This window comes from Neoarius graeffei, chromosome 3, assembly GCF_027579695.1.
Source record: "Neoarius graeffei isolate fNeoGra1 chromosome 3, fNeoGra1.pri, whole genome shotgun sequence".
NCBI lineage: Eukaryota > Metazoa > Chordata > Actinopteri > Siluriformes > Ariidae > Neoarius > Neoarius graeffei.
Window position 1 is genome coordinate 105,631,035 of NC_083571.1, and position 26,163 is coordinate 105,657,197.

The 26,163-nt window shown below is 45.4% G+C and overlaps 1 protein-coding gene across 2 annotated transcripts in view; it reads right to left on the reverse strand.

Annotated features, from left to right (window-relative positions):
- The window catches only part of cpsf3 (cleavage and polyadenylation specific factor 3), a 55,335-nt gene extending 29,204 nt beyond the window's left edge, over positions 1-26,131 (reverse strand). Inside the window, exons 1-8 of one of the 2 annotated variants that reach the window (XM_060917844.1) lie at positions 26,066-26,131; positions 12,868-12,931; positions 12,674-12,771; positions 12,447-12,575; positions 9,024-9,201; positions 8,836-8,925; positions 8,535-8,685; positions 5,696-5,871 (exon numbers count right to left, since the gene is read on the reverse strand). In XM_060917844.1, the coding sequence (XP_060773827.1) occupies positions 5,696-5,871; positions 8,535-8,685; positions 8,836-8,925; positions 9,024-9,201; positions 12,447-12,575; positions 12,674-12,771; positions 12,868-12,931; positions 26,066-26,067 (888 nt within the window). In that variant the 5' untranslated portion in view covers positions 26,068-26,131. Of the gene's footprint in view, positions 1-5,695; positions 5,872-8,534; positions 8,686-8,835; positions 8,926-9,023; positions 9,202-12,446; positions 12,576-12,673; positions 12,772-12,867; positions 12,932-17,443; positions 17,658-26,065 lie in introns of those variants that run through there. The other variant, XM_060917843.1, reaches the window with a different exon arrangement.
- Between the last annotated feature and the right edge of the window lie 32 nt (positions 26,132-26,163).

Consider the following 26,163-nt stretch of genomic DNA (forward strand, 5'->3'; position numbering starts at 1 on the left):
TTGCAATAGAAAAACATCCAGCCGGCTGCATACAGATAAACGAGAGCATTCTACAGTTAAAACGATCAAAATTCACGCGAGTATTCGGCAGCAGAGAACTTGCAGTAGCTGGAAGAGGTCAATTTGCTCTTTTAATCAATAATTTCAGACTGAATTTCCCACAAAACCGTGTATGCAAATTTCATTACTTCCGGTTAATCAAAAAAGCAAAAAACAGTTTTGAGCGAAGGCATGTCCATGAAATTATTTTTTTAATGAAGGACTATCACTGTCTTATGTATTTGCATTTGTAATTACCACAGCTTCTGGATTACAGCACGTGTAGGAGGATCGCTGCAAGAACAAAATGTTTATTACATTAAAATAATGCAATTTTAGAACATAGGCATAGGATCGATAAATAAATTAATCAGCTGCTCCAGAAATAATCAAGAATGCATGTTTAGATTTAAAACTGACAGCATATTTACAGCGAAATTGTGACGCGTGAAAATTTGCTCCTTATTTTTAGCGTTAAGATGCTAGAGGTTAGACGGTGCACATTGAAAAAATGCCTTCGCTCAAAACTGTGTTTTTTGCTTTTTCGATTAACCGGAAGTAATGAAAATTGCATACACGGTTTCGTGGGAAATTTAGTCTGAAATTGTTGATTAAAAGAGCAAATTGACCTCTTCCAGCTACTGCAAGTTCTCTGCTGCCGAATACTCGCGTGAATTTCGATCGTTTTAACTGTAGAAGACTATCGCTGTCTTATGTATTTGCATGGAAGTTTATTTTTCTCTCTCATACACAAAAAAATTTAATTTTAGAAAATAAAATTTACGTGTAAAAACATACGCTACGTCGTACTTGTTTCGCTCAATACGATACGGATTCCGCATTTTGTAATTACCACAGCTTCTGGATTACAGCATGTGTAGTAGGGCTGCTCGATATTGGAAAAAATCAATATCACGATTTTTTCAGTAAATATCGATATCGCGATTTTTAAAACGATATTTATACACCTTTTTTTAAAGCCCTGATCATCAACACCTGAGGCACCGGGCCACATTTTTATAGTACAGGCCTCATAGGTTACCTGTCAACCCTTCCCGTTGTACCCTGAAACGCCTTTTACTTAAACTATTTACTGTGCAAGCGCGTACTTTGCATAGGTCCTATAGCCTGCACAAGGTTCACGTTCTCCTCACTTAACATTTCCGATCACAGAGGATGGAGCCAGCGCTGGTATTACCAGTGATTACTGCGTAACGTCCACACTGGCTCGTAGCCAGCCAAGGATAAAATCTCTCTCTCACACACACACACACACACACACACACACACTACAACGTAAGCTTGTGTGTTGTTAAGACACCAACATTAAACACGCACAATATAGAGACAAGTCCTTAAGAATTAACATACATGAAAATAGGCTTCTCTTCCTTCATCTTCCAAATGTGGACTCCGCTATCTTTTTGGCATGTCAGCATTGAAATACCATTTGCAGAGATATTTCACTCGCCATTAAGAAAAGTAAAAGCAACACATGATTAGGGCTACATGATTAGCAGGGGGACACTGTTTTAAGCGCACGGAATTTTAAAAACAATGTAATTACATCTGAGTCCGTCTACATCGCGCAATAAACCCGTCCTTAGCAGAACCTACTTCAAAGCATGATGCTAGCTGCAGATGCACAAGTCAAAATCAAATGAACCCAAGTAAACATGCCGCGGCGGGCAACATTAATAACCAAATTGCCTTACCTTAAAACGCTGCCTTGACCACAGGGCGACTCGCAATTATTCCACTTAAATCCACACGGTTTAACACATCTAACACGGCTAGCAAGCTGGATATGTGCTAATATTGTTGTGCTTGTTTTCTTCCGTAGATGCCATTTTTACATTACCCAGTCCCACATCCAAAAATATGACGTAAATATATGTTAATTGTATTATTATAACTATTAGCAAGCAAATCAAACAACATATTAAGAAATCAATATATCAAATCACCCGACAAGTATGAAAACAGAAGAACTGATTTTTTACTGTTGCGGAGATATCGCGGGAGTAGAATGGATGACGTATGCAAGGCTACGGTGTGCCTTAGGGGACAGAAGGGTTCGTTTTACCTTACTGTCACGTCAATGTTATTGTTGTTTTATTGCCATTGTAGAAATATTGTGCACGTCCCTTTCGACAAATGACAAAAAATCGTTTCATATCGATATTATGAATTTTGTTATCGTTTGACACCAATATCGATAACGTGATAAAAATACGATATATTGCACAGCTCTAATGTGTAGGAGGATCGCTGCAAGAATAAAATGTTTATTTCATTAAAATAATGCAATTTTAGAACATAGGCATAGGATCGATAAATAAATTATCAGCTGTTAATTAATTTGCTCCTTATTTTTAGCGTTAAAGGTCCCATGGCATGAAATTTTCACTTTCTGAGGTTTTTTAACGTTAAAATGAGTTCCTCTGACCTTAAATCACCCCAGTGGCTAGAAATTTCATAATGTGTAAACCAAACTATGCCCAACATTTGAGAATGGCGCGTCAAAACGGTGCGTTGATAAACTCTTCCCTTTACTACGTCAGCAAGGGAGATGATCCCCACGCCCCCCCTCTGGATTCCCACCCACTGTATGGATTGCCCCGCCCAGTTGTAGTGAGGAGACCATAGAGGACACAACAACATGGCATCACCTAAGCGAGCGAAACATGGAAGTTGCGCTGTACATGGATGTGACAACACAGAAAGGAGTCTGTTTTTACTGCCGACGGGAGAGCCCCTGAAGACGCACTGGCTTAATTTTATTTACTCCAATAATACGCCGTCGAGTCTACCTAAGACGGTGTATGTTTGTCGGAAGCATTTTCCTGATGAATGTTTCCACAACTTGGGACAGTACAGGGCAGGTTTTGCACATCAACTGTCACTGAAGCCTGGGTCCGTACCAAGCATCCCTGCCGCATCAGCAACAAACACCGAACAAGTAAGTGTATAACTGGTCATTTTGCCGTGTTTTAAAATCGGTGCGTTAGCCTAGCAATGGCTACATTAGCTGTGCAGCTAACCGCTTCCTGCAGTTAGCCAGGTACTCTGCGCTACAAAACTAAAGAGCATGCAGCATGCTCTGTTAAACTGAGATTAGTCTGGAAATTGACTGTAACTTATGAGCTTATGTTTGACTATTGCTCCGCAATGCATGTCTTCTGTTGGATAAGCGATATGTTGTTGTAGTTGCTGCTTCTATCCTCTTTGGTTATGGAGTGCGTGTTCAAGCCTAGGGTATTATACGTTCATAAACTACCACTCCGAACACTCTCACTCTCTGTTCTCTGTGTCACGTTGAGTTTACGAAAGGAGTCCGAGGGAGAACGGGGTTTTGTCTTAGCAGCGTGGCTACAGGCGCTGATAGCAGCGAGTATGTGTGCGCGCAGCTTGGTCAAGCCCCTCCCCCCCATGGCCCGCCCCCACCCCCTACCCTTCCCCGCCTCCTGCTTCTCATTAGCAAAACGACGCACTGGGAAAAGCGCTGAAATGGGGCTTTCTCCCAGGAGGCTATATCTACGTGCCGAGGGTTCATTTCGAGAAAGGCTGCGGATATAACATGCGGAAACCTCCACGAGCCCGTTTAAAGCATCAACAAACCACCATGCCATGGGACCTTTAAGATGCTAGAGGTTAGACGGCGCACGTCGAAAAAAAAAATCTCACCGTCAACCTCTAACTGGCTGGGGTATTGTTGTGTAAACTTCAAACTTTGAAATCCACCATTTTTTTTTTTTTTAAAGGCGTCACGCAGTGGCGATAAAAGTCGCATTATTCTGCACCAGAATGCTTTCGAGATTCGAAATAAATTGACCGTCGATTTTTCAAAAGCTTCCCGCGGTTGTAATCGGTCCTTATTTGGTCATGCCCATCACTTGAAATCTCCCGCGTTCGCAGCGCCCCCTCTCGGTCAATGGAACAGCTGCGTGATGTCATACCAGTAACCACTCGGTGCAGTTGCAATGGCGGACACACCAGAAAATAGGAGCGATGCTGAGGAAATTAGCTTTGATTTTACCGATACAGAAGAAGAAAATGGCCCACAAGTAGAGATTTTGACAGCTGAATGTCCTGGTGGTATCCAGCCTTACAGATTTGAACCTGAGCGCTCATCTTCAGAAGAAAATGAGGACAGTTCTGACGACGACAGAAACGAAGACGAGAATGAAGAAGACCGGCGACTTGAAGACTTGTTTTGGTTGGTTTCTCTGACTAAATCACTACTTGTGTGTATTTTTAAAGACCATTTTCACTTGAATTAGAATGCTGTGTGATTAATCTATGATTATGTGTAATACTGATAGCTGTAGGGCAGGGGTGTCAAACCTGATCCATAAAGGGCCGTGTGGCTGCAGGTTTTCATTCCAGCCATGCAGCAGCACACCTGATTTGGCTTATTCAATCAGCTGACACACCCACCCTTTAATCAAGGGTGGGTGTGGCTGCAAGTATTTGACTGTGTGAAGACAGTTCAGTTGATTGAATGAGCCAAGTCAGGTGTGCTGCTGCATGGCTGGAATGAAAACCTGCAGCCACAAGGCCCTTTATGGATCAGGTTTGACACCCCTGCTGTAGGGGGTGAAAGTATAGCTAGAAAGATTGAATTCTAGCAACTTGACAGCTTGCGAGCTCGCGAAATGCAGTGGGCCTTCTGATACAGTAGACCCCTTGATATTCCAGTTTTCATCATTTTCCTTTTATTGCGGTTGATTTTAACTTGATATTCAGTATGTTATAGGCTGGGAGTATTGAGCTTTGTATTGTATTGTTTAGTAAACGTACAATCGTCAGTAATAAGTGATAATTATTAGTTAAAGGCAGTTCTGTGGCATAAATCACTGTAAAATTTGGACACAAGTCCAAATTTGGCCTTTTGGTTTCTATCCTATAGATCTATTTTGCTCTCCCATGATGATCTTAGACCTATTAAAAGCGACATGGGGTGTTGTTACAGCCAAACACAATACAACGATTAGGCATTTTGTATCACAGAATATTAATACATCATTTCATAGTGTTTTGAGTGTTCAAAACTATCCACAAACTGAATAAAATCCGCAACATAAACAACTCTGGTAAACGCACGCTATAGAGAAAACATGGCGACAGGCCAGCATCACCCAAGGGAGGTTACTGGTATGACGTCACACACAAGTTGACCTAGTTAACGGCTGGCTGCCTAAATTTGGCTGTGCGCGTCAACTTTAAATGCTTGTAGCGGGCGCATCGTGACACTGAGATCGCGGGAAACCGAGGGGCTTGAATAACCCACCAAACCCGACATTTTGACACATGATATAGCCTGATTGCTGAAATTACCGCACGACACCTTTAAATCAAGCGAGATCTGAAAATGGATTTGCGCCAATGGCTGGTGAAAAAGGGGGAGAAAAGGGTTAATGAAGAGGCTGCATCAAATCCACCTAAACAGAAGGCAGTCAGTACTTGTGATGGAAGTCTTTGGCGCCGCAAATTCAAGAGCCGCCTACTACTTTTTTTTTTTTTTTTAGACGGCTACTCCAGATTTTCTGAACAACTCTGCTTTGGTTTTATTGTTTGATGCTCAAGTTCATTAATGTGTCTGAAGGCATTTTTCATCACCTTGTCTGTATTCGCTTCCCAGTAAAATTCTCACCTTGAGGTTGCTGATGTGCTTGAAGACAAAAGGGTTGTTGATGTTGATGGCTTTGCGGATCTTGTCGTTCATGGCGTTGACGTAAGTCTGGTACACAGCCATACACTTTTTGGCCAGGGATGAGGCGTAGTAAATAGGAATGTCATGAAGCTCTGGATGATTCTGCCAATATTCGTCTGAAAACGCAAAAAAAAAAAGTCAGAAATCACATTAAAGCTAGGCTGCCTTTCAGAGTTTTCACGTTTAGGTCATAAAAAGAATTTTCCCTGACAGCTAATTATTTTTGTTCAGTGGAACGAAAGCTACTAAAATCGAATCACAGGCTTCCAGTTTTATTTTTTTTTTTTAAATAGGACAATTAATGAATTTCTCTCCACGTGGCCCGAAATTCTCCACTATTTTTTCCTGCTTCACCGTGACCTCATTCAAGATCCTACGTCATGTATGACGTGGTGGGCTTTCCCTGTTCGCGCAAGGCATTGTGGGATACAAATTTGAAACCGGAGAGAAAATGGAGGACGCGAGTGTGCGAATGAAACGTGAAAGACCGACTACAGTAACAGAAAGCAAGAAGAAAAGACGTTATGTTACAGTGGGGCAAAAAAGTATTTAGTCAGCCACCGATTGTGCAAGTTCTCCCACTTAAAAAGATGAGAGAGGCCTGTAATTTTCATCATAGGTACACTTCAACTATGAGACACAGAATGGGGGGAAAGAATCCAGGAAATCACATTGTAGGATTTTTAATGAATTAATTGGTAAATTCCTCGGTAAAATAAGTATTTGGTCACCTACAAACAAGCAAGATTTCTGGCTCTCACAGACCTGTAACTTCTTCTTTAAGAGGCTCCTCTGTCCTCCACTCGTTACCTGTATTAATGGCACCTGTTTGAACTCGTTATCAGTATAAAAGACACCTGTCCACAACCTCAAACAGTCACACTCCACTATGGCCAAGACCAAAGAGCTGTCAAAGGACACCAGAAACAAAAATTGTAGACCTGCACCAGGCTGGGAAGACTGAATCTGCAATAGGTAAGCAGCTTGGTGTGAAGAAATCAACTGTGGGAGCAATTATTAGAAAATGGAAGACATACAAGACCACTGATAATCTCCCTCGATCTGGGGCTCCACGCAAGATCTCACCCCATGGGGTCAAAATGATCACAAGAACGGTGAGCAAAAATCCCAGAACCACACGGGGGGACCTAGTGAATGACCTGCAGAGAGCTGCGACCAAAGTAACAAAGGCTACCATCAGTAACACACTACACCGCCAGGGACTCAAATCCTGCAGTGCCAGACGTGTCCCCCTGCTTAAGCCAGTACATGTCCAGGCCCGTCTGAAGTTTGCTAGAGAGCATTTGGATGATCCAGAAGAGGATTGGGAGAATGTCATATGGTGAGATAAAACCAAAATAGAACTTTTTGGTAAAAACTCAACTTGTCGTGTTTGGAGGAGAAAGAATGCTGAGTTGCATCCAAAGAACACCATACCTACTGTGAAGCATGGGGGTGGAAACATCATGCTTTGGGGCTGTTTTTCTGCAAAGGGACCAGGACGACTGATCCGTGTAAAGGAAAGAATGAATGGGGCCATGTATCGTGAGATTTTGAGTGAAAACCTCCTTCCATCAGCAAGGGCATTGAAGATGAAACGTGGCTGGGTCTTTCAGCATGACAATGATCCCAAACACACCGCCCGGGCAACGAAGGAGTGGCTTCGTAAGAAGCATTTCAAGGTCCTGGAGCGGCCTAGCCAGTCTCCAGATCTCAACCCCATAGAAAATCTTTGGAGGGAGTTGAAAGTCCATGTTGCCCAGCGACAGCCCCAAAACATCACTGCTCTAGAGGAGATCTGCATGGAGGAATGGGCCAAAATACCAGCAACAGTGTGTGAAAACCTTGTGAAGACTTACAGAAAACGTTTGACCTCTGTCATTGCCAACAAAGGGTATAACAAAGTATTGAGATGAACTTTTGTTATTGACCAAATACTTATTTTCCACCATAATTTGCAAATAAATTCTTTAAAAATCAGACAATGTGATTTTCTGGATTCTTTCCCCCCATTCTGTCTCTCATAGTTGAGGTATACCTATGATGAAAATTACAGGCCTCTCATCTTTTTAATTGGGAGAACTTGCACAATTGGTGACTGACTAAATACTCTTTTGCCCCACTGTATATGCAACGGAAAGGAAACGCAGGACCAAACTAATAAATATCGGCGCTCAGCGAGCACCTCGGTGTGATCAGCTGTTCGTTTAGCGACAGAATGATGGAACTGTCAGTGTACGCTCAAAGGTAAACCTGTAGATGGCAGTAATGCAACACTGTGGATGCCAGCTGCTGTAAAACCTGAAAGATGAAGAGGACGATGACGACTCAGATAAACCTGCGCATCCGCACGCACGCACTTCCTCTGTCTGCGCGAAGTGAGCGATTTCATGCACATTATTTGCTCTAATCCCCTTAAATTAAATAACTTCCCAGCCACAGAATGGCCCGTTTGTTTGGTTTTTAAAGATATTACAAACAAACATATCACAATGACCAAATTTCAGAGCGAACTAAATTTCGCCAATTTTATGAAATCGAAAGGCCGTCTACTTTTAACGCTACACTCGTACCCTGCTCTTTCACATACAAATAATCCAATCAAGTGGCAGCAGCACAAGGCATAAAAATCATACAGAACCAGATCAAGACCTTCACATCAAAAATAATCACATGACTGGATGTTTGGATAATTACACAGGTCTACAAGTGTTCCTATTAAAGTGGCCCATGAGCGTATCAGGTTAGATAACATCTTAAAGATTTACTGAATTCTCACCAAGGATGAGCAGGAGCTCCTGGGCGCGGCCCAGAGCGAAGACGGGGATGAGACAGCGGCCTTCCCGATTCACAATATCATGGACGGTGTTACAAAAGCGAGCTTCTCTTTCCTCTCTCTTCTCATGGATGTGGGTTCCATATGTCGACTCCTGTGAACAGGAAGAGAAGGGGTACAGGCCACTGTGCTGAACAGAACACATGATCATCCTGCCCATGACAGAAATTACAGCTGGGATGAGCTACAGTCAAGAGTGTAAACACAGGGCTAGTCTTTATAAGCTCAAGTGTGTGTTACTCACTGTGATCAGGATGTCTGGCTTAACGCTGGGAATCTCGGCTGCCATTAAATGTCGGTCTTCTTGACGAGAGAAATCTCCCGTATAAAGAATCTTTTTTTAAAAAATTAAAAAAAGGCAAGGATGTTAGCTTGGATCTGCTTGTGATCTGTGCGATGGTGCTTATAAATGAACTAATCACCTTCACCCACCTTCACACCAGCGATCTCGATCATAAACATGGCCGCACCCAAGACATGGCCAGCGTGGTAGCACCAAAACTTAATGCCAGCCACCTCTTTAACCTCATGGAAGTTTATCGTCTCAATCTTGTCCATGCTTTCTTCCAAATCTGTCTCTGTGTACAACATGTCATCTGCTGAAATATTACTGCAGAGAGAGAGAGAGAGAGGCGAGGGGAGGCAGAGAGAGAGAGGCGAGGGGAGGCAGAGAGAGAGAGGGAGGCAGAGAGAGAGAGAGGCAGAGAGAGAGAGAGGCGAGGGGAGGCAGAGAGAGAGGCGAGGGGAGGCAGAGAGAGAGGCGAGGGGAGGCAGAGAGAGAGAGGCGAGGGGAGGCAGAGAGAGAGGCGAGGGGAGGCAGAGAGAGAGGCGAGGGGAGGCAGAGAGAGGGGCGAGGGGAGGCAGAGAGAGAGGCGAGGGGAGGCAGAGAGAGAGAGGCGAGGGGAGGCAGAGAGAGAGGCGAGGGGAGGGGAGGCGAGAGGCAGAGAGAGAGGCGAGAGGCAGAGAGAGAGAGGCGAGAGGCAGAGAGGCGAGAGGCGAGAGGCAGAGAGAGAGGCGAGAGGCAGAGAGAGAGGCGAGAGGCAGAGAGAGAGAGGTGAGAGGCAGAGAGAGAGAGGTGAGAGGCAGAGAGAGAGAGAGGTGAGAGGCAGAGAGAGAGAGAGAGAGAGGTGAGAGGCAGAGAGAGAGAGAGAGAGAGGTGAGAGGCAGAGAGAGAGAGGCGAGAGGTGAGAGGCAGAGAGAGAGAGGCGAGAGGCAGAGAGAGAGAGGCGAGAGGCAGAGAGAGAGAGAGAGAGGCGAGAGGCAGAGAGAGAGAGAGAGAGGTGAGAGGCAGAGAGAGAGAGAGAGAGGTGAGAGGCAGAGAGAGAGAGGCGAGAGGTGAGAGGCAGAGAGAGAGAGGCGAGAGGCAGAGAGAGAGAGAGAGAGGCGAGAGGCAGAGAGAGAGAGAGAGAGAGGCGAGAGAGAGGCGAGAGGCAGAGAGAGGCGAGAGGCAGAGAGAGAGAGAGAGAGAGGCGAGAGGCAGAGAGAGAGAGGTGAGAGGCAGAGAGAGAGAGGTGAGAGGCAGAGAGAGAGAGAGAGGCGAGAGGCAGAGAGAGAGAGAGAGGCGAGAGGCAGAGAGAGAGAGAGAGGCGAGAGGCAGAGAGAGAGAGAGAGAGGCGAGAGGCAGAGAGAGAGAGAGAGAGGCGAGAGAGAGAGAGGCGAGAGAGAGGCGAGAGGCAGAGAGAGGCGAGAGGCAGAGAGAGGCGAGAGGCAGAGAGAGAGAGAGAGGCGAGAGGCAGAGAGAGGCGAGAGGCAGAGAGAGAGGCGAGAGGCAGAGAGAGAGGCGAGAGGCAGAGAGAGAGGCGAGAGGCAGAGAGAGAGAGAGAGGCGAGGGGAGGCAGAGAGAGAGAGAGAGGCGAGGGGAGGCAGAGAGAGAGAGGCGAGGGGAGGCAGAGAGAGAGAGAGGCGAGGGGAGGCAGAGAGAGAGAGAGGCGAGGGGAGGCAGAGAGAGAGAGAGGCGAGGGGAGGCAGAGAGAGAGAGAGGCGAGGGGAGGCAGAGAGAGAGAGAGGCGAGGGGAGGCAGAGAGAGAGAGAGGCGAGGGGAGGCAGAGAGAGAGAGAGGCGAGGGGAGGCAGAGAGAGAGAGAGGCGAGGGGAGGCAGAGAGAGAGAGAGGCGAGGGGAGGCAGAGAGAGAGAGAGGCGAGGGGAGGCAGAGAGAGAGAGAGGCGAGGCGAGGCAGAGAGAGAGAGAGGCGAGGGGAGGCAGAGAGAGAGAGAGGCGAGGGGAGGCAGAGAGAGAGAGAGGCGAGGGGAGGCAGAGAGAGAGAGAGGCGAGGGGAGGCAGAGAGAGAGAGAGGCGAGGGGAGGCAGAGAGAGAGAGAGGCGAGGGGAGGCAGAGAGAGAGAGAGGCGAGGGGAGGCAGAGAGAGAGAGAGGCGAGGGGAGGCAGAGAGAGAGAGAGGCGAGGGGAGGCAGAGAGAGAGAGAGGCGAGGGGAGGCAGAGAGAGAGAGAGGCGCGAGGGGAGGCAGAGAGAGAGAGAGGCGAGGGGAGGCAGAGAGAGAGAGAGGCGAGGGGAGGCAGAGAGAGAGAGAGGCGAGGGGAGGCAGAGAGAGAGAGGGGCGAGGGGAGGCAGAGAGAGAGAGGGGCGAGGGGAGGCAGAGAGAGAGAGGCGCGAGGGGAGGCAGAGAGAGAGAGGCGCGAGGGGAGGCAGAGAGAGAGAGGCGCGAGGGGAGGCAGAGAGAGAGAGGCGCGAGGGGAGGCAGAGAGAGGCGAGAGGCGAGAGAGGCGAGAGGCAGAGAGAGAGAGGCGAGAGGCAGAGAGAGAGAGGCGAGAGGCAGAGAGAGAGAGGCGAGAGGCAGAGAGAGAGAGGCGAGAGGCAGAGAGAGAGAGGCGAGAGGCAGAGAGAGAGGCGAGAGGCAGAGAGAGAGAGGCGAGAGGCAGAGAGAGAGGCGAGAGGCAGAGAGAGAGAGGCGAGAGGCAGAGAGAGAGAGGCGAGAGGCAGAGAGAGAGAGGCGAGAGGCAGAGAGAGAGAGGCGAGAGGCAGAGAGAGAGAGGCGAGAGGCAGAGAGAGAGAGAGAGAGGCGAGAGGCAGAGAGAGAGAGAGGCGAGAGGCAGAGAGAGAGAGAGGCGAGAGGCAGAGAGAGAGAGAGGCGAGAGGCAGAGAGAGAGAGAGGCGAGAGGCAGAGAGAGAGAGAGGCGAGAGGCAGAGAGAGAGAGAGGCGAGAGGCAGAGAGAGAGAGAGGCGAGAGGCAGAGAGAGAGAGAGGTGAGAGGCAGAGAGAGAGAGAGGTGAGAGGCAGAGAGAGAGAGAGGCGTGAGAGGCAGAGAGAGAGAGGCGTGAGAGGCAGAGAGAGAGAGGCAGAGAGAGAGAGAGGCAGAGAGGCAGAGAGAGAGAGAGGCAGAGAGAGAGGCAGAGAGAGAGAGAGGCAGAGAGGAGAGAGAGGCAGAGAGGAGAGAGAGGCAGAGAGGAGAGAGAGGCAGAGAGAGGCGCAGAGAGAGGGGGAGGCAGAGAGAGGTGAGAGAAGGCAGAGAGAGAGGCAGAGAGAGAGGCGAGAGGCAGAGAGGTATGAGGCAGAGAGAGAGGCGAGAGGCAGAGAGGCGAGAGGCAGAGAGAGGCAAGAGAAGCAGAGAGAGAGAGGCAGAGAGAGAGGCAAGAGAAGCAGAGAGAGAGAGGCAAGAGAAGCAGAGAGAGAGAGGCAGAGAGAGAGGCAAGAGAAGCAGAGAGAGAGGCGAGAGAAGCAGAGAGAGAGGCGAGAGAGGCAGAGAGAGAGGCAGAGAAAGAGGCGAGAGAGGCAGAGAGAGGTGCAGAGAGAGGGGGAGGCAGAGAGAGGGAGGATGTAGAAGATTACCAACACTCAGACATTTTAAGCTCTCTTACTCTCACTCTCTCTCCAACACAAAAGGACGTTGGGAGCATCTACCTGACTTTGACGTAGTCGGAAAGTAGCCAACGGTAAATGGCTTTGGTCGCATGGGTCATGAAAGTCCTTCCTTTATAACTCGTTTTCTGTAAAAACCACGGCAGCGCCCCACAGTGATCCAGATGAAAGCTACACGAGAGAGGAAACGGTATTAAAACCAGATTGAGTAAATAAACCTATAAACACAACTCAGGAAGGAGAGGAAAGAAAAAAAAAGCCACACTCACTGGCTGATGAGCAGCAGATCGATTTCCGCAGGGTCAATCAAATCAATGTAAGGTAACGCATCCATTCCCTCTAGACCAGGGTGGATACCACAGTCCAGCTGAGGAATCAGTCACCAGTAAGCCAATGGCAAACAATTTCAGATAGTCAAATATCATTTCCTAAAGAGGAATGGCCACGTCTTTAACAAACCTACCATAATTTTACGTCCCTTGAACTCCAAAATGATGCAGGATCTGCCCACTTCTTGACCAGCTCCCCTATCGCAGTCATGGCAGAGAGAGAAAACAAGATAAGATTTTGTGGAAATACTAATGCTAACATGCAGCGTAATAGCCATTACAGCCTCATTTACTGCATACAACCTGTCTAGAAAAGACATTTCACATCTTACACAGTCATTTTAGTAGTGCAAATAACACAAAGTATTTATTACACACACAAAAAAAAAAAAACCCACGTAGCACAGCGGCTACAATTATCAACACCTTAATCTTTTGGCCATTGCAAAAGTAGAAAAGACTTTCAGTATATAAATTGTGCATGAATAATTACTCAAACTTCCACGGGGGGGGGTCAATTCCAGATTACTTGGCGTATCAGATCATGTGACACCGTTCCACAATTATCAACATCCAGATGATTATTTTTAAATAAATCTGTACGTGGTATTAAGTCAAAACAGTTTTTGTTTAAAATTTGTTTTCCATAGATGTATATTTAGGACAAAATGTCTTTTATATAAATATATCGAGGTCAATGCTTACATAAATGAAGTAATTCTGATGTTTGTCAACAAATTAACTGATAATGTTTAACTTGTGTCAGAAAATCTTTTTGTTCCACTTTCTCAGTATTTTCATAGATCATATTTTGTTAATAATTCGTTGGTGTTTGTATTAATTTCTAGTTTACCAATAAATCCATCCATCCATCCATCTTGTACCGCTTATCCAGATCCGGGTCACAGGGGTAGCAGCCTAAGCAAAGCAGCCCAGACTTCCCTCTCCCCGGCCACCTCCGCCAGCTCTTCCGTGGGAATACCAAGGCGTTCCCAGGCCAGCCGAGAGATGTAGTCTTGCCCAGCCGGTCTACGCGTTTTGTGGACCTGGAGAAGGCTTACGACCGTGTCCCTCGTGGTGCCCTGTGGGGGGTGCTTCGGGAGTATGGGGTTCAGGGCCCACTACTGCAGGCCATTCGGTTCCTGTATAACCGGAGTAGGAGTCTGGTTCGCATTGCCAGCAGTAAGTTGGACTCGTTCCCGGTGCACGTGGGACTCCGCCAGGGCTGCCCTTTGTCACTGGTTCTGTTCATAACTTTGATGGACAGAATTTCTAGGCGCAGCCAAGGGCGTCCAGTTTGGTGGCATCAGGATCACGTCTCGGCTTTTTGCGGATGTGGTCCTGTTGGCTTCATCAATCTGTGACTTACAGCATGCGCTGGGACGGTTTGCAGCGGAGTGCAAAGCGGCTGGGATGAGGATCAGCACCTCCAAGTCCCTGGTCATGGCGCTCAGCCGGAAACGGGTAGAGTGCCTACTCTGGGTGAGCGGGGAGTTGCTACCTAAAGTGGAGGAGTTTAAGTGTCTCGGGGTTTTGTTCACAAGTGAGGGTAAAGAGGAGCGGGAGTTGGACAAACAGATTAGCGCAACGTCAGCAGTGATGCGGACATTAAACCGGTCTGTTGTGGTAAAGACAGAACTGAGCCAAAAGGCAAAGCTTTCAGTTTACTAGTCCATCTGCGTTCCCACTCTCACCTATGGTCACGAGTTGTGAGTAGTGACCGAAAGAATGAGATCGCGGACACAAGCAGTAGAAACGAGTTTTCTCCGCAGGGTGGCTGGACTCTCCCTTAGAGACAGGGGAGAAGCTTGGTCATTCAGGAGAGAGTCGGAGAAGAAACGCTGCTCCTCCACATCAAACGGAGTCAGTTGTTAGGATGCCCCCGGACACCTCCCAGGGAGGTTTTCTGGGCATGCCCCACCGGGAGGAGACGCCAGGGCAGACCCAGGACACGCTGGAGAGATTACATCTCTCGGCTAGCCTGGGAACGCCTCGGTATTCCCCCAGAAGAGCTGGTGGAGGTGGTCAGGGAGAGGGAAGTCTGGGCTGCTCTGCTTCAGCTGCTACCCCCGTGACCCGGATCAGCGGTAGAAACAGGGTTTTCATTAGTAACCGATTGCTGATCGAAATCATCAGTTGTAATGACATCTGAATCGGCCAAATGCAATTTTCCCATAATCGTTTGAACGTTCTCGTCGGACTTATTTGATAAGGAACGCCGTTACTTGCACGCCATTTGGTTGCTGAGGCTGTGTACATGTGACTAGATAAAAGGTAGGAAACAATTGGCTAATCCTTCTTATATCGTTTAATCATTTAGCGCGTATTAAATCATAGCATATCACATGGTTCCCATATTGGTAAGATGGCGACCCTATCCTGTATGGTATAGTGTGATGGCGACCGCGAAAAAAGAAAGCGAACGCTGTTCGAGTTCAGCTTTGCAGAAAAAACTGGTAAGTCTCGTGGAAAATACCCAGTTTATATTTTAAAAAAGTTATTGCTATTTTGCATGTTTGTCGTTATACATTCGATTTCTTCGTTCTGCAAGCGGTCGTGTTATGTTCTGATTTCCCAAATCTTGACTGGGCTTTGTGGACCATGGAGAGCTAACGATTGGCTGTTAAAAATTGAGAAATTCGTTTTCGGCCGGGGGGGGGGGGCGGCGTTGCCCTTCTAAGCGGCCCCCATGACCCCCGGCCTAATCTGTTACTTTTCACATTTCATCTGTTGTTTTCTATACTAATGAAAACCCTAAGAAAATGGATGGATAAAATGGAAAGGTTGTCTCAAAATGGTTGACAAATCTGTGAATCTTTCCATTATATAACAGACAACCTTTACACTTTACATAATTCATATGCATAAATATATGTTATTTACCAGCTTAAGGTTAGTCTGGTTAACACCAGACCATATCACAAGTGAAATATGGTCTGGAATCCGCCTATTGAATTTCTCGTAGGGGAGGTGTGGTTTACGATTGTCAACGGCCGTTTATTGGACTTTGCGAATGTCTATCATTTGGCGTATACGTAGCCCATGGCCAATCATGGCAGTTGTACCCGGTGACGTAGTTAGAGCGACGAAGAAAGACTGTAACGCCAAACGCTGTTCTTTTTTTAAAACAAACTTTCGCTCTAAACTATTCAGAACAGTGTCTAAAGCTTGATCGAAAGTTTGGTTCGTATCGCTCGCCGCCATGTTAAATGTGATCCGTAAACAGTCCCAAATAAACCACAAGCTTCCGTTTGTCGAGTAGTACGCATCACCGTCTTTCCACCCCTCCCCACTCTCTGATTGGCTCCCTAACTCAGGCGAGCCTTTAGACCATAGTTTCCATGCTGTCTTTTCAGATCGGAACGATTGTGCAAAGCAGCATGGGATTTCCCAGGCTAGCTTAAAGTTGGTCCGTATTGTGAAGTACCGTGACCGAGGTCTTGAAAGTACTGACCGAGGCCTCTGGGCGGAGGTCAGTATTTAAGGCCGAGGTCACGGTATTTCACCATACGGACCGACCTTAAGCTGGTAAATTATTTATTTTTTTCTTTACCAAATTCTAACAGAAAACGAGAGCGCCCGAAAGGGAAAACCGAGCCGAGCTGCCATTTTGAATCCTCGTTCACGGCTGTAATGCAAATGGCTTCCTCCTCGGTATACAAGTGCACTTCCATGGCAGGAAAAAAAAAAAACTACATTTTGCCGCCTATGTAGTCCCCTATTTATACAAATAGGAGTCATTCAGGATTCAGCCATGTTTTTGCTCGGTGTTAGCAAGTTACAGGTTTTTAGCTTTCTCCTGAAATGTTTTCTTTTATTTCTTCTTCCTCAGGATAGTAAAACTCGCTTTCGCTGTGAACACTGTCGTTATCGCCATCCATGCTGTAAAATTAATGCGATTCTCCTGAGAAATGCTGGCAAAAATGTATACGATTTTTGATAATCTTATAAATAAATCTTATTTAAAAAAAAAACGTTGACAAAAAATGCTACTATGTTTGTTGTTGTTGTTGTTGTGAACGAGCGAGTCGCCAGAGGTCCGTAACCGGGGTCCGTACTGTAGGATACGGACCCGCTCGCCAGCCAATCAGAGCGCAGGATTTGGACCTCGAAAAAAATGAAGTAAAATAATATTACAGAGGAATATCTGTGTTACGTTCTGTACCAACACCCCCACCCCAAAAAAATAAATAAATAAAAATAAATAAATAAGAGCATTTAAAATATATTTTATAGCATTTTCTTGGTTGAAATATTAAGATTGATTTTCCAGCAAACTTTTTTTCTCTCTCTCTCTTCAGAGTCTTCACCCTGAAGTAAATATCTTAACTAACATTATCAAAAGACTAGATTTATTTATTTGTTTATTTATTTGAGAAATTATGCAAATGTACTCATTTACATAAATACGTAAGTTATTTGCATAAATAAATTGGGTGGTTGTTTTTCTAAAGTTCCAATATTAAAAAAATAAATAAACATACTTGTAAGAACATTAACAAAGACTGACTGTAATATATATTTCATGAAAGCGGTAAGAATTTCCAATTTAAAAAAATGCACTAATTAATAATTTTCTGTTATGGTCATTTAAACGCTGGCAAAACCATGTTATATCTTTAAAAACAAGCGAATTAGCATAACTATAGCAGCCATTTAGCTAACATGCTAATATGCTAAAAAGCTAACACGAGTGTGACTGAAACTCACAGCGGCCTGATGAGCAGCTGGTCGCTCTCCTCAGCGGGAACCGCCACATCTGATTTACGCTTTGTAGCCATATTTACACACAAAGTCTCACAGATATTTTAAACCAGTAAAGCTAATTCATGCCCACTTCAGTGCTTAATTAACATTATAAAGGCAAAGCTTATTAGCACTCCGCTCTGCTCTGCACATGAGTATCATCAACAAGCGACCACTTCCGGTGTCATACAGCTCAAAATAAAAGTCTAATCTTCAAAATAAAGTTGCAGGAAAGAATGTCCCTTTACACACTCATCCAGAAGGGTAATTTTGCACAAGGCCATCTGTCTACAGCAGAAAAAAATAAACTAACAAAACGCGTCTGGAAAAATCCCAAGGGATTCTGGAGCCGGGCGGCACGGTGGTGTAGTGGTTAGCGCTGTCGCCTCACAGCAAGAAGGTCCGGGTTCGAGCCCTGTGGCCGGCGAAGGCCTTTCTGTGCGGAGTTTGCATGTTCTCCCCGTGTCCGCGTGGGTTTCCTCCGGGTGCTCCGGTTTCCCCGACAGTCCAAAGACATGCAGGTTAGGTTAACTGGTGACTCTAAATTGACCGTAGGTGTGAATGTGAGTGTGAATGGTTGTCTGTGTCTATTGGCCCTTTTCCACTACCCTTTTTCAGCTCACTTCAGCCCGACATGGCTCGCGTTTCGACTACCTCAGAGCAGCACGACTCAGCTCGCATCAGCCCTGCTTAGCACCCAAAACTCGCACGGTTTTGGAGTAGGGCTGAAGCGAGCCAAACCGAGCCGAGTGGGGCTCGGGGCGTGAGCAGACACTCCCCTGTGCACTGATTGGTGAGGAGGAGTGTCCTCACATGCCCACACACGCCCCACGAGCACGCTGGGATCTGCAAACACCGTAAACCCGGAAGAAGAATAATTACGAATTACGAGAATTTCTGAAGCCTTATGCGCTTCGCCTCATCTATACGCTCTTGCCAGTATCTGTTGGCGTTGTCAGTGACAACAAGCCACAGCACCAAGACAAGCAACACTAACTACTCCATGTTTATTGTTTACTATCCAGGTCGTGAGACTACCGCTTAAAAGATCACTGATGTCACTGTTTGCGCCGCCTAACGACATCACATGATGTCCACCCACTTTCGCTAACTCCACCCAATGTGTCCACCCACTTCCAGCCAGCGCGGTTGTAGTCAAAATGCAACTCCAACAGCCCCGCTCAGCTCGACTCAGCCCGACTCAGCACGGCACGGCTCAGCCCGACTCAGCCGCGTTGGTAGTGGAAAAGCGGCATATGTGTCAGCCCTGTGATGACCTGGCGACTTGTCTAGGGTGTACCCCGCCTTTCGCCCGTAGTCAGCTGGGATAGGCTCCAGCTTGCCCGTGACCCTGTAGAACAGGATAAAGCAGCTAGAGATAATGAGATGAGATGAGATGAGTCTGGAGCCAGATTCGTGACGTTACCTGCGGAAGCGCCAGCAGGCTGCGCGAGCTTTGCACGGTTTCAGTGCACAGCCTGTGTAGACCAAGTGCTCCCATTTCTCTCTCATTGTCCGGTCTTTTGGAAAACGATGAGTACTAATCCCATCAAGATTGGTGTTGCTACACCCTCCTATGATACATCTGTTAACCATTTTAATAATTACACGATAACGTTGAAGAAATTTGCAGAAAACCACCAGGTCGTTTTCTCATAAACAAACCAGAGCTGACGTAAGATTCAGAAGGAGGTGTCCCGCACGCAACGTCACGAAAATCAATGTTTGCCGGGAAATCCAAATGGCAAGTTTTTTCAGAGGCGGACCAATTCGCCTCAAATAGCTTGATTTCAACGGAATTTTTCAAGTTAAAAAAATTTGCACAAAATGCAAAATATGACAGATATTTGACCAAAGTTTAATACAAAATAGGAGAATTACATTGATCTTGCTCCTGAATTTACCCGTGATATGCACTTTAAGAGAGAGAGAGGTGTTTTAAAAGATTGAGATAAAAGTCATGAAGTGTTCCTTGCGTTTTTGTTTCTTAGCGCCAAAAATGACTGAACTGTGACACATTCGTAGTCAATCGAGTGACTGGAGTCTGAAGAAAGACTCTAAAGCCCAGCGCACACCTTCCCGATGTCATCGGGGCTTCGTGTGTCAGGCGATCAGTTATGAGTATACGGGCCCGATTTGATCGGTTCAAAATTCCTCGCACACATTTGCGAGACATTGTATACGTTCAGCCCGAATAGATGGTCACGTGTTCAAGATATCACGTGATAGTACAATAGGGCGGCACGGTGGTGTAGTGGTTAGCACTGTCGCCTCACAGCAAGAAGGTCCTGGGTTCGAGCCCCGTGGCCGGTGAGGGCCTTTCTGTGTGGAGTTTGCATGTTCTCCCCGTGTCCGCGTGGGTTTCCTCCGGGTCCTCCGGTTTCCCCCACAGTCCAAAGACATGCAGGTTAGGCTAATTGGTGACTCTAAATTGACCGTAGGTGTAAATGTGAGTGTGAATGGTTGTTTGTCTCTGTGTGTCAGCCCTGCGATGATTTGGCGACTTGTCCAGGGTGTACCCCGCCTTTCGCCCGTAGTCAGCTGGGATAGGCTCCAGCTTGCCTGCGACCCTGTAGAACAGGATAAAGCGGCTACAGATAATGAATGTGTGTGTATATATATATATATATATATATATATATATATATATATATTCACTGGGGGGCGGCACGGTGGTGTAGTGGTTAGCGCTGTCGCCTCACAGCAAGAAGGTCCTGGGTTCGAGCCCCGGGGCCGGCGAGGGCCTTTCTGTGTGGAGTTTGCATGTTCTCCCCGTGTCCGCGTGGGTTTCCTCCGGGTGCTCCGGTTTCCCCCACAGTCCAAAGACATGCAGGTTAGGTTAACTGGTGACTCTAAATTGACTGTAGGTGTGAATGTGAGTGTGAATGGTTGTCTGTGTCTATGTGTCAGCCCTGTGATGACCTGGCGACTTGTCCAGGGTGTACCCCGCCTTTCGCCCGTAGTCAGCTGGGATAGGCTCCAGCTTGCCTGCGACCCTGTAGAAGGATAAAGCGGCTAGAGATAATGAGATGAGATATATTCACTGGATATGAGCAATTGCATGCTCTGATTGGTTAATCTACTACTAGGATATCAGCTCATATACCGTGAGTAGAGAAAAACAAAATGGTGGAGCGTGTTGCTGAACCAACCGAGGACAAAATATAAACTATACTTGAAAGCAAAACTTATTGTTTTCAGCATGTTTTTTTCTGATTTTTTTTCTCCGCACACTAACTCGTTTTTGAGGCACTTGTGATGCTTGAAAACTCAAAAATTTTGGCACAATGATCAAATGTGCCTAAAATCACAAAATTACATTGAGCAAAGTTCTGGGCGTGGTCCCGGAGCTCTATAGCACCTCCGAGAACAAGCTGCGGTTGAGATGAAGTTGCTCGGATTGGCACAAGATTTGGTGTGATCAATACTCTTGCGATACAGGACAAAGTTCACTTGGTTGTATTTGACTCTACCCAACAGGAAGTCAGCCATGCTGGATAGAATGTGGGATTTTTAAAATTTCCCCTATTATTTTGAGGGGCTTACCATGGCTAAAAATTCATGGAACTTTGCAGGTGCATTTGTCCTATGATATAGTTTGAGTTGATAGGGTAAATCAGTCTAGGTGGGCTTTATTAACTACATCGCGTCCCCTAGTTCAAAAATACAGATTTGACACCTTGGAAATATTCAAAAACTCATGAAATTTGTTTGGCCTACGAGCGGCCTACAGGGGCCTTTTCTGTGTGGAGTTTGCATGTTCTCCCCGTGTCCGCGTGGGTTTCCTCCAGGTGCTCCAGTTTCCCCCACAGTCCAAAGACATGCAGTTAGGACATGGGGCGGCCTTGGGCTGAAGTGCCTTTGAGCAAGGCACCTAACCTCCAACTGCTTCCCGGGTGCTGTAGTATAGCTGCCCACTGCTCTGGGTATGTGTGTGTGCTCATTGCTCACATGTGTGTGTGCATGCGTGTGTTCACTGCTTCAGATGGGTTAAATCCAGAGGACGAATTTCACTGTGCTTGAGTGGACATGTGATAAATAAAGTGCTTCTTCTTCTTCTTCTTCTTCATTTCACCGGCTTGTTTACATTCTAAGTGGAAATGGTTTTGTCAGACATTTTGTATAAAGTTTATTGATCAAATTTGCAAAAAATAAACATGATCTGTTTCTCAAAATCCAGTGAATGTGGATAGAATAAAACAGTTATTCCACTCAATCTTGTCGTACATGGCTTATAGCTACGCGTCTCATTGGCTATCAGCTCATGTATGACTTGATTTCATGGAACAACTATTAATTAATCTATTTAGTCATTTGCTTTAAACATGGACCTGAGAAAGACACCAGGGCCCTGTACTACGAACGGAGGTCAACCTACCCAGAAGTAACCCAGGGTTCCCCCGCTAAACCGGGGTTGACAAAACCTGGTTATCTTGTTTGGGGTTAAACGGTACTACGACGCCAGTTATGAAATTGATTTGTTGAACCTATGTTAACCTAGACAGGGTTAATGCGCGTTCACGTTAAAGGGGAGGTTATCAGCGCAAATCACCACTGTTCACAATGGCACGGTCGCCGTGCTTCACGGAGGAAGAATGCGCTGTCATAATGCAAAGCTACGAGGAGTTCAAAACAACATTAAGAGCAAAATCTAACACAGCGGCTGCCAATAAGGAGCGGCAAGCATGTTGGCAACGAATTGCCGATCGGGTAAATGCGTAAGTACATTCTCCCTTCTACATGTTCCAGAACAGAAGTATAGGATCAGTCCCTTTGACTAAGTTGGTGTCGGTCCTGTGAACATTTCAGAGGCAACAGCAGTGCCAAACGCACCTGGCAACAGGTGAAAATGAAATATAAAAACATCATTCATAATGGTGTGTGTGTGCGCGCGTGCAAGCAAGCATTCATTTGCCTTTTATTTATTCAAGTTTTATCTGTTTGCCTAATAGTTCAAATTGTTTTGTGTATAGTTTATAATGTTGTTGTGTGATATTAATGATAATATTGTGGGAAAACTACTTTGCACGGACGTTCATTTAATTTATTCTACAGTGGTGCTTGAAAGTTTGTGAACCCTTTAGAATTTTCTATATTTCTGCATAAATATGACCTAAAACATCATCAGATTTTCACACAAGTCCTAAAAGTAGATAAAGAGAACCCAGTTAAACAAATGAGACAAAAATATTATACTTGGTCATTTATTTATTGAGGAAAATGATCCAATATTACATATCTGTGAGTGGCAAAAGTATGTGAACCTTTGCTTTCAGTATCTGGTGTGACCTCCTTGTGCAGCAATAACTGCAACTAAACGTTTGCAGTAACTGTTGATCAGTCCTGCACACCGGCTTGGAGGAATTTTAGCCCATTCCTCCGTACAGAACAGCTTCAACTCTGGGATGTTGGTGGGTTTCCTCACATGAACTGCTCGCTTCAGGTCCTTCCACAACATTTCGATTGGATTAAGGTCAGGACTTTGACTTGGCCATTCCAAAACATTAACTTTGTTCTTCTTTAACCATTCTTTGGTCGAACAACTTGTGTGCTTAGGGTCGTTGTCTTGCTGCATGACCCACCTTCTCTTGAGATTCAGTTCATGGACAGATGTCCTGACATTTTCCTTTAGAATTCGCTGGTATAATTCAGAATTCATTGTTCCATCAATGATGGCAAGCCGTCCTGACCCAGATGCAGCAAAACAGGCCCAAACCATGATACTACCACCACCATGTTTCACAGATGGGATAAGGTTCTTATGCTGGAATGCAGTGTTTTCCTTTCTCCAAACATAACGCTTCTCATTTAAACCAAAAAGTTCTATTTTGGTCTCATCTGTCCACAAAACATTTTTCCAATAGCCTTCTGGCTTGTCCACGTGATCTTTAGCAAACTGCAGATGAGCAGCAGTGTTCTTTTTGGAGAGCAGTGGCTTTCTCCTTGCAGCCCTGCCATGCACACCATTGTTGTTCAGTGTTCTCCTGATGGTGGACTCATGAACATTAACATTAGCCAGTGTGAGAGAGGCCTTCAGTTGCTTAGAGGTTCCCCTGGGGTCCTTTGTGCCCTCGCCGACTATTACACGCCTTGCTCTTGGAGTGATCTTTGTTGGTTGACCACTCCTGGGGAGGGTAACAATGGTCTTGAATTTCCTCCATTTGTACACAATCTGTCTGACTGTGGATTGGTGGAGTCCAAACTCTTTAGAGATGGTTTTGTAACCTTTTCCAGCCTGATGAGCATCAACAATGCTCTATCTGAGGTCCTCAGAAATCTCCTTTGTTCGTGCCATGATACACTTCCACAAACATGTGTTGTGAAGATCAGACTTTGATAGATCCCTGTTCTTTAAATAAAACAGGGTGCCCACTCACACCTGATTGTCATCCCATTGACTGAAAACACCTGACTCTAATTTCACCTTCAAATTAACTGCTAATCCTAGAGGTTCACATACTTTTGCCACTCACAGATATGTAATATTGGATCATTTTCCTCAATAAATAAATGGCCAAGTATAATATTTTTGTCTCATTTGTTTAACTGGGTTCTCTTTATCTACTTTTAGGACTTGTGTGAAAATCTGATGATGTTTTAGGTCATATTTATGCAGAAATATAGAAAATTCTAAAGGGTTCACAAACTTTCAAGCACCACTGTAGAACTGAATGAAGCAGGGTGTACTTTCTTTTTCCTCCTTGACTGTAAATGTGTCTCTGTGTAAATATAGGATTGGATATTGATCATGCTCACTGTCCATATAGTAGCACTTACGGGGAAAAATGCTTATTAGCTAACAAAATGTAACATTATACCTGTGAGATAAAATATATATGTTAAAGTGGTGCTTGAAAGTTTGTGAACCCTTTAGAATCGTCTATATTTCTGCATAAATATGACCTAAAACATCATCGGATTTTCATACAAGTCCTAAAAGTAGATAAAGAGAACCCAGTTAAACAAATGAGACAAAAATATTAGACTTGGTCATTTATTTATTGAAGAAAATGATCCAATATTACATATCTGTGAGTGGCAAAAGTATGTGAACCTCTAGGATTAGCAGTTAATTTGAAAGTGAAATTCTAGTCAGGTGTTTTCAATCAATGAGATGACAATCAGGTGTGAGTGGGCACCCTGTTTTATTTAAAGAACAGGGATCTATCAAAGTCTGATCTTCACAACACATGTTTGTGGAAGTGTATCATGGCACGAACAAAGGAGATTTCTGAGAAGCTCAGAAAAAGCATTGTTGATGCTCATCAGGCTGGAAAAGGTTACAAAACCATCTCTAAAGAGTTTGGACTCCACCAATCCACAGTCAGACAGATTGTATACAAATGGAGGAAATTCAACACCATCGTTACCCTCCCCAGGAGTGGTCGACCAACAAAGATCCCTCCAAGAGCAAGGCGTGTAATAGTCAGTGAGGTCACAATGGACCCCAGGGTAACTTCTAAGCAACTGAAGGCCTCTCTCACATTGGCTAATGTTAATGTTAATGAGTCCACCATCAGGAGAACACTGAACAACAATGGTGTGCATGGCAGGGTTGCAAGGAGAAAGCCACTGCTCTCCAAAAAGAACATTGCTGCTCGTCTGCAGTTTGCTAAAGATCATGTGGACAAGCCAGAAGGCTATTGGAAAAATGTTTTGTGGACGGATGAGACCAAAATAGAACTTTTTGGTTTAAATGAGAAGCGTTATGTTTGGGGAAAGGAAAACACTGCATTCCAGCATAAGAACCTTATCCCATCTGTGAAACATGGTGGTGGTAGTATCATGGTTTGGGCCTGTTTTGCTGCATCTGGGCCAGGACGGCTTGCCATCATTGATGGAACAATGAATTCTGAATTATACCAGCGAATTCTAAAGGAAAATGTCAGGACATCTGTCCATGAACTGAATCTCAAGAGAAGGTGGGTCATGCAGCAAGACAACGACCCTAAGCACACAAGTCGTTCTACCAAAGAATGGTTAAAGAAGAATAAAGTTCATGTTTTGGAATGGCCAAGTCAAAGTCCTGACCTTAATCCATTCGAAATGTTGTGGAAGGACCTGAAGCGAGCAGTTCATGTGAGGAAACCCACCAACATCCCAGAGTTGAAGCTGTTCTGTTTGGAGGAACGGGCTAAAATTCCTCCAAGCCGGTGTCCAGGACTGATCAACAGTTACTGCAAACGTTTAGTTGCAGTTATTGCTGCACAAGGGGGTCACACCAGATACTGAAAGCAAAGGTTCACATACTTTTGCCACTCACAGATATGTAATATTGGATCATTTTCCTCAATAAATAAATGACCAAGTATAATATTTTTGTCTTGTTTGTTTAACTGGGTTCTCTTTATCTACTTTTTGGACTTGGGTGAAAACCTGATGATGTTTTAGGTCACATTTAGGCAGAAATATAGAAAATTCTAAAGGGTTCACAAACTTTCAAGCACCACTGTATGTATGCGCATGCGCAGTGCGCGACGTTACGCTCTTACATTCTTACAGCACGATGACATCGTGGCTAGCGCCTCTGTATGAAGCAGTAGCCACAAAAAGTAGAAGAGAAATACAAAAGTGTTGAATATTTACATTTTGACATGAAAAACATTGATATTCCTTTCACTGTAGTGACTCAGCACTTTCTGCAGAAACGTCCTTGTCGGTGACCTCTGACCCCAATTCTGAAA